The following is a 13,350-nucleotide window of genomic DNA, read 5'->3' on the forward strand; positions in this document are numbered from 1 at the left end:
AAGTTTTCTTCTTTCCACAGAACAGAAGGGGGTTCCTTGTACCCCAAATAAATAGAAAAGCCGGTCACACATAGGACCTGCTGCTCTATTCACGTCTATTGTGCTGGAAGAGATATCCAAACGCCGTATATCCATCAGTTCCAGAGTGTGAATGAAATTGTGGTGCACATGTCCGACCTGCTGCTCCATTCTTTTAGGATGTAACAGAATCCGGTTATCGTGATCCATAAAGGTCCCACCACTGTGATCCCCACCGATTACCAAGTTATCCCCTCTCTGGTGGATAGGGGATGATTTGTTGGGACTTGACAACCTCTTTAAGTGCCCATATCTCTGGTTCTAGAGAGCACACCAACAATTAAGAATTAATTAGAAGGATGAGCAATTGATTTACTACTTCTCAGGTACTTGTCCAATATGGTGCAGACAAAGTACTTGAATGTGCACCAAACAAGATGGGTGACAGCTATTATAGGTCTGTGTCTGACAGAATAACCATGTCCGATCGCTGAGCGGCTGACCGGAACTAAGCGTGTCAGTCTGTCTGATCAGTGTTCGGATCAGCTATTCCAGCAGACTAAACAAATTCGCATGTGTGAATCCATTCTTAAAACACCTCATATGACCTGAGATTAGAGATAAATACTAGTTTTGTGGCTTATATAGACTGAGGACCTATTCAATGAATTGATCATCAATATCAAATTGGTGAAAGAAAAGAGTAACTGTCATTGGCAACAATTATCTGGAGCATAAATGCATCCTGTGATATAGGCATCAGAGAAGCAAGTCAGAAGAACGGCTCCATTCTCTGTGTAGTGGCCAAGATGTGTTACTGCATCTCATCTCCCATTTACCTGAATGGGGAGCTAAGCTGCCGGTTACTTGGCCCACATGGTACATAACTATATTGAAAATAGAGCTGGATTTATGGCTCCACTTGATGTGTTCATTTCAGCCACTGAAAAAGATGTAAAACTCCTTCAGTCTTAAAAGAAATTGACACTTTTACAAACATGTGTTTTATTATTCCTTGGTGGGAGGATTTACGTCTTCTGGATGAAAAGTGAAGGGTTTATCGTAGCCCATGAGGTGCTGGTAATCACTGGGGTTGGGAAATAACATTGGATTTATCAGCATGGATTTCTTCTTGGCGTAAAAGGTTGTGAACATCTTGCTCATTCCTGGTATTTCAACATCCTCTGGGGAAAACTGAGTCCTTTTCTCCATCAGAAAGGCATTATAAGTGATGGCAGTATACAGGTCTTTCTCTTTGTTGTAGTATAAGCGCACTACATAACCCTTAGTCACAAAATGCAAAGTAACCGGAGTAATGAAGGTGAAGAATCCAACCACGCTGTAGAAAACTATTTTCAACGGAAGACTGTCCACTCCAATGCCGCTCTTTGCAAAAAACATTGGCAGTAGAATTAAGCTGATAACACTGGTGGAATAGGAGAAGAACTTCACACCTGTAAGTAAGATAAAAAGAGCACATCAGTGATATAGTATATACCCAGATAGATTTAAGCTATTGTTGTTACTCCTTTACCTACAGGAGGCCCTGTGCCGACTAACTCATAGCGCGTCAGATTAAGCGTGGGGCCTGCCACACCATTTAATGTCTATGCAAGTGCTACATTCATCACTGTCATTATATTTTTGCTAATAGGCCTTTTCTGCAAACAAAGAATAGTCATTGTTCAGACTGAACATGAAAGCTAGTTCTTTATAAGTGACCATGCCGTAAAGGATGTATGAAGCGAGCATATGGGCTGCGCCCCCCTTCAATCATGGTTGGTGTTATTGCACTGTTACCAGTGACCAGTACCACAGGTGTGCATGCTGCCATCTTGGATAGGGTTGTCAATCCCTGTGACGTCATCCGTTTCCGGGACATGTCATTCAGCGAGATCTGAGTCATATTCTCCATATACTTCAGTATTGCAGCATATGGTAGGCGCAATCAGACCCCCTAGGGGTGGCTAAATAATAGGAATTTAAAAAAAAATAAATAAACCATAGTAGTAAAATTAAAACAAATTAAATCATAAACATTAAAGGGGTTATATGGTCCCTGAAGCCAAAAATAAAACGTTGGCGTGTTTTAAGTGCACCCACTACTCCTCTAAACACACAGTATTCCACCTTAGGCTACAGTCACATGAATGAAAATATCTCTCAAATGTCCACAACACCACTTTTCTTCCCTTTTGCAACACAAAAAAAAATGTGTTTTTTTAATACAATTTCATCGCAGTTGGAATTTTTTTTTTTTTTCGAACTTGCCAGTACACAGCATGGAACATGAAATATTGTCACCAGGACAATTTGTTAGGCAGAAAACAAGCCCTCATGCAGCCCAGTACATGGAAAATTCTAAAGTTATGCATTTTTAAAGACGGGGGTGAAAAATTGAAACGCAACAAACAAAAATTGCCTTAAAGGGTTGAGAGGAGCCCAAAAGCTGTGGTGTCGCAACTAATATAGTTAATAAAATATAAGATATACAGGCAGTCCCTGGGTTACGTACAGGATAGGTTCTGGATGTTTGTTCTTAAGTTGAATTTGTATGCAAGTCAGAACTGTATATTTTATAATTGTAACCCCAGACAAAATTTTTTTGGTCTCTGTGACAATTGGATTTTAAAAATGTTTGGTTGTCATAAGAACCAGGATTAATAATAAAGTTTCATTACAGACACCTGTGATAACTGTTACAGCTGATTATTGTAGTCTAGGACTAAAGTACAGTAAATTACCAACATCCTGAGGTCCATTTGTAACTAGAGGTCGTATGTAAGTCGGGTGTTCTTAAGTAGGGGACCGCCTGTATATCATTGTGTTTGTCACTACCATATACTCAGGTAATTTGTCCTAATAAATATCCACTACTGTACATGGGATAAGAGATGATGTATGCAGTATCAGGCTGCAAACAATGGACCCCCAGTATCATCAATCTGAGGGGTCGTCCTAAACACCGATGACATTAGAAGAGGATTGCCCAAAAAATAGGATCTGTAATTTGTGGTCTGGGCAGTCGGCTCACATACGGCCTTGAAGCAGATTTATTGGAAAATTTTTGCCGCTGTCCCATTCATCTGAATGGATCGCTACCAAAATACTGTCTCCTGGAATACATTTCTGCAATAAATCCACCGTGTAGAAATACTTTTATGACTAAGAATAGCAGAGACGGACGGCAGTGATGTGTGTGATACAAGAACATACCATGCACCGCCTTTCCCAGGTTCCCAATATAAACCAATCTGTCTTCCTCGTGATTCGCTGGAGCGGAGGACGTGCTGACCAGACGGACAAGCTTCATGTCATGTCCCGAAATCTGTTGTAGAGAAATGGAGAAAGACATTAAGAAATGTCAGTGTCAAAGCCCTAATACGGATAACGTAGCTGCAATATACCAAGTGGGGTCAGGGGAGGGGGTTGTCCCATTGTGTGCCATCTTTTGGAGTCCAGAAAGTTGAGATATGTAACAATGTGGTAAAGCAGGAACAAACAGGGAAGCCGTATCCTGCTATGGCGCTGTTCACACTAGCGTTTTGTTAGGCTCTTCTGATGCTTTAGAAACAGGAATTGCATGATCTGCAGTGTTTGCCCCACTACCCCTGATGTCCGGAGATGTGAGAGGTATTTACCCCCTTCAGTGCTATAGACTTCACGTGTGACACGCGTGGCGCCCCCTAGTGATCCTGCACACAGGACTCTCAATGTCACCCTCACCTGCATGCCCGGCGCCCTGCCGTGCGGGGAGAGGAAGGACAGACATGTCCGTGCACCCCCGGGACCTCCCCGGTACAGCGTCCTGCTCAGCAGCCCCAGCACCGGGGAGCGGCCCGTACACACAGCAGCCCGCAGCATGTCCTGTGCCGGGCCCGGCTGTCACCCGTGTCTGACCCGGATGTAGTCCCCGCTCTAGTCACGTGACCGCCGGGGCCGCCTGCGGCTCTATAGGTTATAGTTACACTATATACACTATACTATAGTGCGTTTTTTTTTTTTTTTTTAAAGCTAAGATCAAGTAAAACATAAATGGAGATAAGGTATATGATACAGAGCACTGCTTCTATCGGCTTCCAAAACTGTCAATGAAATGGCAGAAACCTGAGAGTCCCCTTAAAGGGGCTGGTATTAAATATTAATAATGGCCTTTTATTACTGACCTGTAACACAAGGACACAGAGGCCTAAGCCTTTGGCTCCCTGACCCTGTAGTGGACATCAGCCGTGACTGCAGAACATTCTCTATCTGGTCACTTCTGGTACCCTGTGCTCTTGGTCGTTGGGGGTCAAAGAAATTTGACCATCAGCAATCAGAGATGTAACCCCCACTCCGTGCAGAGGAGATACAAGTCTATTATGAGGAAACCCCTTCACAAGACAAAGAGACAACTTGCTTCAACTCAGTAATTAGTATATTAAAGAGTTCATGTAGGATCAACTATGGACTATCCCTCTCTGACTTGTTTGTTACTCCTGGACTATCCCTCTCTGACTTGTTTGTTACTCCTGCACTATCCCTCACTGACTTGTTTGTTACTCCTGGACTTTCCCTCTCTGACTTGTTACTCCTGGACAATACCTCTCTGACTTGTTTGTTACTCCTGGACTATCCCTCTCTGACTTGTTTGTTACTCCTGGACTATCCCTCTCTGACTTGTTTGTTACTCCTGGACTATCCCTCTCTGACTTGTTTGTTACGCCTGCACTATCCCTCTCTGACTTGTTTGTTACTCCTGGACTATCCATCTCTGACTTGTTTGTTGCTCGTGGACTATCCCTTTCTGACTTGTTACTCCTGGACTATCCCTCTCTGACTTGTTTGTTACTCCTGGTCTATCCCTCTCTGACTTGCTACTCCTGGACTATCCCTCTCTGACTTGTTTGTTACTCCTAGACTGTCCTTCTCTGAGGTGTTTGTTACTCCTGGTCTATCCCTCTCTGACTTGTTACTCCTGGACTATCCCTCTCTGACTTGTTTGTTACTCCTGGACTATCCCTCAATTACTTGTTTGTTACTCCTGGACTATCCCTCTCTGATTGTTACTCCTGGATTATCCCTATCTGACTTGTTACTCCTGGACAATACCTCTCTGACTTGTTTGTTACTCCTGGACTATCCCTCTCTGACTTGTTTGTCATTCCTGGACTATCCCTCTCTGACTTGTTACTCCTGGACTATCCCTCTCTGACTTGTTTGTTACTCCTGGTCTATCCCTCTCTGACTTGTTACTCCTGGACTATCCCTCTCTGACTTGTTTCTAACTCCTGGACTATCCCTCTCTGACTTGTTTGTTACTCCTGGTCTATCCCTCTCTGACTTGTTACTCCTGGACTATCCCTCTCTGACTTGTTTCTAACTCCTGGACTATCCCTCTCTGACTTGTTTGTTACTCCTGGACTATCCCTCTCTGACTTGTTTGTTACTCCTGCACTATCCCTCTCTGACTTGTTTGTTACTCCTGGACTATCCATCTCTGACTTGTTTGTTGCTCCTGGACTATCCCTTTCTGACTTGTTACTCCTGGACTATCCCTCTCTGACTTGTTTGTTACTCCTGGTCTGTCCCTCTCTGACTTGCTACTCCTGGACTATCCCTCTCTGACTTGTTTGTTACTCCTAGACTGTCCTTCTCTGAGGTGTTTGTTACTCCTGGTCTATCCCTCTCTGACTTGTTACTCCTGGACTATCCCTCTCTGACTTGTTTGTTACTCCTGGACTATCCCTCAATTACTTGTTTGTTACTCCTGGACTATCCCTCTCTGACTTGTTACTCCTGGATTATCCCTATCTGACTTGTTACTCCTGGACAATACCTCTCTGACTTGTTTGTTACTCCTGGACTATCCCTCTCTGACTTGTTTGTTATTCCTGGACTATCCCTCTCTGACTTGTTACTCCTGGACTATCCCTCTCTGACTTGTTTGTTACTCCTGGACTATCCCTCTCTGACTTGTTTGTTACTCCTGGTCTATCCCTCTCTGACTTGTTACTCCTGGACTATCCCTCTCTGACTTGTTTGTTACTCCTGGACTATCCCTCAATGACTTGTTACTCCTGGATTATCTCTATCTGACTTGTTACTCCTGGACAATACCTCTCTGACTTGTTTGTTACTCCTGGACTTTCCCTCTCTGACTTGTTACTCCTGGACTATCCCTCTCTGACTTGTTTGTTACTCCTGGACTATCCCTCTCTGACTTGTTTGTTACTCCTGGACTAGCCCTCCCTGACTTGTTACTCCTGGACTATCCCTCTCTGACTGGTTTGTTACTCCTAGACTGACCTCTGAGGTGTTTGTTACTCCTGGTCTATCCCTCTCTGACTTGTTACTCCTGGACTATCCCTCTCTGACTTGTTTGTTACTCCTGGACTAGCCCTCCCTGACTTGTTACTCCTGGACTATCCCTCTCTGACTTGTTTGTTACTCCTGGACTATCCCTCAATGACTTGCTTGTTACTCCTGGACTATCCCTCTCTGACTTTTTACTCCTGGACTATCCCTCTCTGACTTGTTACTCCTGGATTATCCCTCTCTGACTTGTTACTCCTGGATTATCCCTCTCTGACTTGTTACTCCTGGATTATCCCTCTCTGACTTTTTACTCCTGGACAATACCTCTGTGACTTGTTTGTTACTCCTGGACTAGCCCTCCCTGACTTGTTACTCCTGGACTATCCCTCTCTGACTGGTTTGTTACTCCTAGACTGTCCTCTGAGGTGTTTGTTACTCCTGGTCTATCCCTCTCTGACTTGTTACTCCTGGACTATCCCTCTCTGACTTGTTTGTTACTCCTGGACTATCCCTCAATGACTTGCTTGTTACTCCTGGACTATCCCTCTCTGACTTTTTACTCCTGGACTATCCCTCTCTGACTTGTTACTCCTGGATTATCCCTCTCTGACTTGTTACTCCTGGATTATCCCTCTCTGACTTGTTACTCCTGGATTATCCCTCTCTGACTTTTTACTCCTGGACAATACCTCTGTGACTTGTTTGTTACTCCTGGACAATACCTCTGTGACTTGTTTGTTACTCCTGGACTATCCCTCTCTGACTTGTTTGTTACTCCTGGACTATCCCTCAATGACTTTCTCCTTCATGTGTGAGGAGACATTATAATAAATATAAAGAACCTTCCCTTTACAAAGTTAGACTAAACATTTGTTTTAAAGGGATGTTTGTATATTATAATGTCTCCTCACACACTGGAGCAGCTGCATGTAATGTGTATATCTGCGCACTTGAGGTTTGCCTTCCTCTATATTATGGAGCCTGAGTCAGCATACATGGCAACGGGACCGCGTTATGGTCGGTTGCTAGGGAACCTCTCTATTTGACGCACGGAGTTGACATCATATCCGCTTCCGCTGCAGGGGCGAGACCTTCCGGAAGTGATCGTGACTACCGTCGCTAGGTGGTCATCGATCCTGTTGTGAGAGAACCGGGTGCCGGGGCCGGGTGAGTGCTGTACGGGTGGTGCGGGGTTATGTGTACAGAGCCCGGGGCGGGTCACCATGAGCAGTGTCCCTCCAGCTGTCCCTGCCATTCATCACCGGTCTCTGTATAGCAAGCCGCCATTATCCTAATACACAGCAAGTATACATGTGCAGCATCATATGTATTACTGTAAGCGTGTCCATTGGAGACTTCCCTTACCTGCCATAGCATTGTCACCCACATTGTACACCTGCCACTTATCTGGAGACAATGTGACATTTCTACACCAAAATTATAGATTGTCCTTCATAGATCTGGGAAAGATTAACCCAACTTTCCCAGGAACAGGAATAAGCCGTAAAATTCGGTAAAATGTCTATCAGGTGCACATGGTGCATGGGGGGTAATTATATATGGAGGTGGTGCTGCCCCTGGTATAGGTAGAATCCGCTGCATGAGGCAGCGTCACACTGGGATAAGTTGTTTCCTGCTCTTCCTGAAGTTTTTCTGGAATTTTCAAGTTCAGAAAGGATAAAGGGCAGATATTGCATTTTTTTTTTTTTTTTAGTTTTTTAATTTTTGATTTGCGGTTCGGATTTCAAAACCTGCTCATGTGGCAGCACCTTAAGAGAAAAAGCACAAGGGTGAAGACCCACACCCCCTTTTAGGGTGATGTCACATGTTCAGTTTTTCAGATGCAGTTTTTGATGCCCAAACCAGGAATGAAGTAAAAGTAGGAGGAGGAGCAGCACTTTTCAGTCATTAGTCTCACCCATTATCATCCACAACTGCTTTTGGCTTCAAAAACTGCATCTGAAAAACTGAACGTGTGCCATCACCCTTATCCGAAATCTGCTGTGACCTATTTGTGGATTTAGCTGCAGATTCTAGAAAGGATATAAGAGATCCTCTGTGATAGAAATCTGAATAACTCCTTGTTTGTCACTTATGTGCTGTGACTTGGAATTGTTCTCTGCAATGTCATATATCCCAAATACTACAATCCTAGTGTATTTTGGTGTGGAATTACTGCATGGAAATACAGTGGGGCAGATTGTCACATTATAGGTTACGTGTAGGCTACACAATATGACAGTGATGGTGAAACTTTTAGAGGCCGAGTGCCCAAATTATGGGAAAAACCAACTTATTTATCATGAGGTACCAACACAGGAATTCAATTAGTAACTTATTCCGATCTGCTCTGCCGCAACTATTAATCTATCAGTATTGGTGTCCTCAACTTTGGCATCTTGAGGACACCAATACTGCTAAAGAAGGAGAAATACAGATTATCAGTGTAGCATTACTCCAGTGTAGCATTACTCCTCTTGATTAGGAAGGTAGTCAGGGGTTCCGATGATAATCCAGCCCTGTCCACACCGACATGCTTTTCATGCCGTCCCAGGAAGTGTTTCTTTAACATAGTGCTGAACACAGCACATCCAGGGGAACTGCAGGAGGAGGCCTTGAGTCACGGTCACAGAAACGGCTCGGAGTACCATCCATGCCATAGTTCAGTGACAGTGAACCTCTGGCACAAGTGCCATAGGTGGCACTCGGAGCCCTTTCTGTGGACACTCAGGCCATCGACCCCAGGACAGAGTTCACCAAACAGGACCAAATCCACAGAATATTCCTGCAGTACCAGCCAACTTAAGATATGCTGTTCTTAGTGACACTTCATTGACTGTTTTGAACTGTGGGAAAAGTGAGAAGGTGTTGATAGAACTGCAATACATTTGGAGGTCCTCCTGCTGGACCCACCATTCTTACTGTACAGAGAGACCCTGGAGAGAAGCTACAATGATAGTCTGAATTTGGCCTCCTTCTTTCAACTTGGTGGCCACAGGCGGCCAATACGATTGAAAGATGTGGGAGAACAGGGAGCAATAAGTTACTGCTTAAAATGTAATGTTGGCACTTCACAATAAATAAGTGGATTTTGGTTATAGTTTGGGCACTCGGTCTCTAAAAGGTTCGCCATCACTGCCATAGCTAATAGGTTTGCCACCGCTGCACTTTTTCCTATTGGTGTTCAGATAAACTGAATTGAGATCACCAGATAATCCCAATTTATTCCAGGTTTCCATTTAATCCACTTCATAGTAGGCATGTTGGAGTTTTTCAAAATCACCTAAGTACAGCAAAAGAGAGGTCCACACCAAAGATCTCGCATCTGATTTTGGCCTCCCTTCGTGCTTTGTACAATTCTTTAAAATTCATGTGCATGGTACAATGATTACACAGAGGAATCACTAATGCAACGCTTCCATTAATATCATCCTACTACTATATCATTGGAATATAGTAGTGAAGTATATAATTCTATGTATACATTTTTATCAGCAGTTCAGCAATAATCAGTTTTATAATTACATGGAAATGAGAGCGTTTGGTTAACATGAAAGTTTTGCCTCTACTCATTCTGCTTTTCTTTCCTCAGAAATCACTATCCAGAAGATACATTGCCATTAGGATGGGTAGGTTCATGTGATATGTGGCTTTGATCAAAATAATCTACCATTTTACAGTCTTTCTCTGCTTTCCTTCCATATTTGGGGAGTAAGGTGAAATGAAGTAGAAAGTTCATCATATAACCAGTGTTATATACAGGCTACAGGGAGGAGGCGGACGGCTAGAATTCATCTGCATAGCAGCCTCAGTAATTTGATTTGACACAATAACATGTGACAGTACATACTATTATCTGTTATGTATAAATGTTCTGAACACCGTATAAATCTGTTGTAAAGTTATATATTTTCAGTCCATTTTAAAAGGTATTTTCATTGATGACACTTGCCCCCCATAAATAGTGTAGGGGTGTTTGGTGTCACAGTGGAGGGCAGGATTTAACTCTGCGGGTTATAAAACAGGCCAAACCATGAAGTCCTAAGTAATCTAGGACTGCTATGAGGGGCTTGTGGTCCTCCATTCTTCTGTCTTGGTGTCCTGGCAGTCAGACCTTCTAACCCAACCCTCCTCTCTCTTGGTCAGACATTTAACCACCATCTTTTGGATGGGGAATAAATATAAGTTATGATTGATCTTCTACCACTAAAGTCTAAAAGGAAATTCTAATTATGGTAGATGTTTTCTTTGCGTCTTTATGTTCATAAACACTTGTGCAGTTCTTGTTAATTATTGGCCCTGGAGATCAGTGTAACTATATACAACTTTCTATGTTTTAAATAGCAGCGGGGCAGTGATTTTTCATCACACATCTCTGTGCCTTTTGCTTTATGCATTGATTTCACCAAGGTCCCTTTCCCTGAGCTCAGAGTAAGGCTATATTCACACTAACGTATGGGGGAAGTATATATACGTCCCCCATACACTTCTATGGTCTCACGGCGCCGTACGGGAGCAGTGCAGTGCCACACACGTGCGGCACCTCGCCGTTCCGTAGCTCGTAGGAGATGTCCTATCTTTCTACGGAATATGGCACCGTGCGCTGTGTATCCCTATGGAGAGGGGTGAGCAGCACTCATCCCCGGCGCCGATGTATGCCCGCCGCACTACGGTACGGCGGGCATACATCGTGTGAATGTAGCCTAAGAGCTTCTAACAACACAAAGGTATGGTTGCACAGATCTCCAACACTGGTACTTAACACTGTCTACATCCCTGTATAGTGGAAGATGAAGGTAAACTCCCTTTTCTGATGTTGCCGACTTATTCCTTGGCCCTGAAAAATAACATTTTAGGAATACACCTTAGATGTTTGTCATTGACAGAACTCAAAGTAAAGTGGGGTTACCACATTTCATATTAAAGGCCAATACATGTATGAAGGAGTAATGGAGATGGAGATTTAGTTGGGTTTAGACTACATCATATTATGAATGATTGGTGCTTATAAGTGATTAGTGGTGATGTGTCTCTTGTAGATGGTGAAGAGAAGACCTATGGCGGCTGTGAAGGGCCCGATGCTATGTATGTAAAGCTTATCTCCTCAGATGGTCATGAGTTCATTGTTAAAAGGGAACATGCTTTGACATCTGGAACAATAAAAGCCATGTTGAGTGGTCCAGGTATGTGCGGATTTCATTGTGATGTAATACTGTATGGTCAGTTATTGTGAGCCAGAACAAGTAGCAGGTTAAGCACATTGGGAGAGATTTATTGTGCCTTGTCCCCGAGTTTGCAGGCACAGAAATCTCCCCATCTCAGCCGATTAGATTTTTTCAAACCCATACACCACTTTGTGTGTCGAGTGGAGGTTCGGGCAGGGGCGTGAAGGACCTGGCCCGTTGACACTTACTATAGTCTCTGCATGTCATCTGGTGCTGGAGTATTGGTGGAACTAATTGGGGCTGGCCATGCATTGACTGTCCACACAATAGCACCAGTAACAGGGGCGAGTCTGTGTCTCCATCATCATCCCTGTCAGCTCATGTCTGCAGGAGGAAGAGAGCTGGCAGTGAGAAGATGACACCAGGGACACCAACGTCCCCATGCCTCAATCAAGTTGGAGCGTAACTGTTAATGTTAATTATAAAAGCAGATTGGAAAATAGTATTAGAAAGTCTATGGGAACCTGTCATTAGTTGAAAATGTCCAAGATGACAGGATCCCTTTAAATAGAAGAGGGGTAGATTCTCCATCTTTGCCTTCTTAGTATTCCATAATCCATAAATTGCTACCATAGAGCGGCCTGTACCGTTCTTACATGCACTGGTTTTATATTTTAAGATAATGTTATCCCTGTTTTGTACCACAAATCGCTCACTACGTTTTATATTACAGGGCAATTTGCTGAAAACGAAACCAATGAAGTGAATTTCCGCGAGATCCCTTCTCACGTCCTGTCTAAAGTTTGCATGTATTTTACCTACAAAGTTCGTTACACAAACAGTTCAACGGAAATCCCGGAGTTCCCCATCGCACCGGAGATAGCGCTGGAGCTCCTGATGGCCGCCAACTTCCTAGATTGTTGAATAAAGTAAATCGTGGGAACTTACTATGTTAAATGTTTTTCTTTTGTATTTAAAGCCTCCCTATAAGTATTTTTTCGTTTTTGTTTTTTTTTTGGGAGAGGGTCATTTTAGCATGTTTGCACCATTTCTTTTTCTGCGTGATGTATATTTTGCAAGAATATCTCCATCCTCTCTGCAGAGCACTGAAAACCTTTGCTTCTTTGCATACATGCAGTATTCTTTTCCCACATAGTAACATTAATAAACCGATATGAGAATTTGATACTGCTGTTATGGAGTAGACTTTTTTTCATACTCGTGTTCAAGGATTTTCGCTTGAAATGACGTCAGATCAGGTAAAAAAAAAAAACAGGTAAAAAATGCATGTAGAGAAGGCTCGTGAAAAATGCACAGAAAATACAACAATAAATAGACACATACGCAACTTTCTGCACAGCAATCCGCAGCTTGTGCTGATGGCCTAGGACTCCAGGAACTGCTCAGATCAGAAACCGTGACACCCCCCCCCCCCCCCCCAACTAGAACTGGTATAACAATAAACCAAAAAATTTAGGTTTCAACACGTACCAAAAGTCCTGTTCTACCAAAATATAAAACCAATTCATCCTATTGGTGAACCCCCGTAATGGAAAATATAGGCAGTCCACGGGTTACGTACAGGATAGGGTCTGTAGGTTTGTTCTTAAGTTGAATTTGCATGTAAGTCGGAACTGTATATTTTATAATTGTAACCCCAGACAAATTTTTTTTTGGTCTCTCTGACAATTGGATTTTAAAAATGTTGGATTCTCATAAGAACCAGGATTAACACTAAATCTCAATTGCAGACTCCTGCAATTACCAATTACTAGAGCTCCCTTTTGTAACTAGGAGTTGTCTGTGAGTCGAGTGTTCTTAAGTAGGGGACCCCCTGTAGCGGCAAATGTCTGATAAATTTTAAAAAAAA

General features: G+C 43.1%; 2 protein-coding genes across 2 annotated transcripts; one reads left to right on the forward strand and one right to left on the reverse strand.

The window, feature by feature from the left end:
• Positions 1-323: 323 nt before the first annotated feature.
• Positions 324-3,948, reverse strand: TMEM70 (transmembrane protein 70). The gene is made up of 3 exons (XM_072151702.1): positions 3,745-3,948; positions 3,235-3,346; positions 324-1,472 (listed from the first exon to the last, which is right to left on the reverse strand). Exons 1-3 carry the CDS (start codon positions 3,880-3,882, stop codon positions 1,027-1,029), a joined length of 696 nt encoding a protein of 231 aa, XP_072007803.1. The 5' UTR covers positions 3,883-3,948; the 3' UTR covers positions 324-1,026.
• Positions 3,949-7,326: 3,378 nt separating this feature from the next.
• ELOC (elongin C) lies at positions 7,327-12,666 on the forward strand. Its single transcript, XM_072151705.1, has 4 exons — positions 7,327-7,482; positions 9,908-9,944; positions 11,355-11,498; positions 12,214-12,666. Exons 2-4 carry the CDS (start codon positions 9,941-9,943, stop codon positions 12,402-12,404), a joined length of 339 nt encoding a protein of 112 aa, XP_072007806.1. The 5' UTR covers positions 7,327-7,482; positions 9,908-9,940; the 3' UTR covers positions 12,405-12,666.
• The last annotated feature ends 684 nt before the right edge of the window (positions 12,667-13,350 follow it).

This window comes from Engystomops pustulosus, chromosome 5 (genome assembly GCF_040894005.1).
Source record: "Engystomops pustulosus chromosome 5, aEngPut4.maternal, whole genome shotgun sequence".
Lineage (NCBI taxonomy): Eukaryota > Metazoa > Chordata > Amphibia > Anura > Leptodactylidae > Engystomops > Engystomops pustulosus.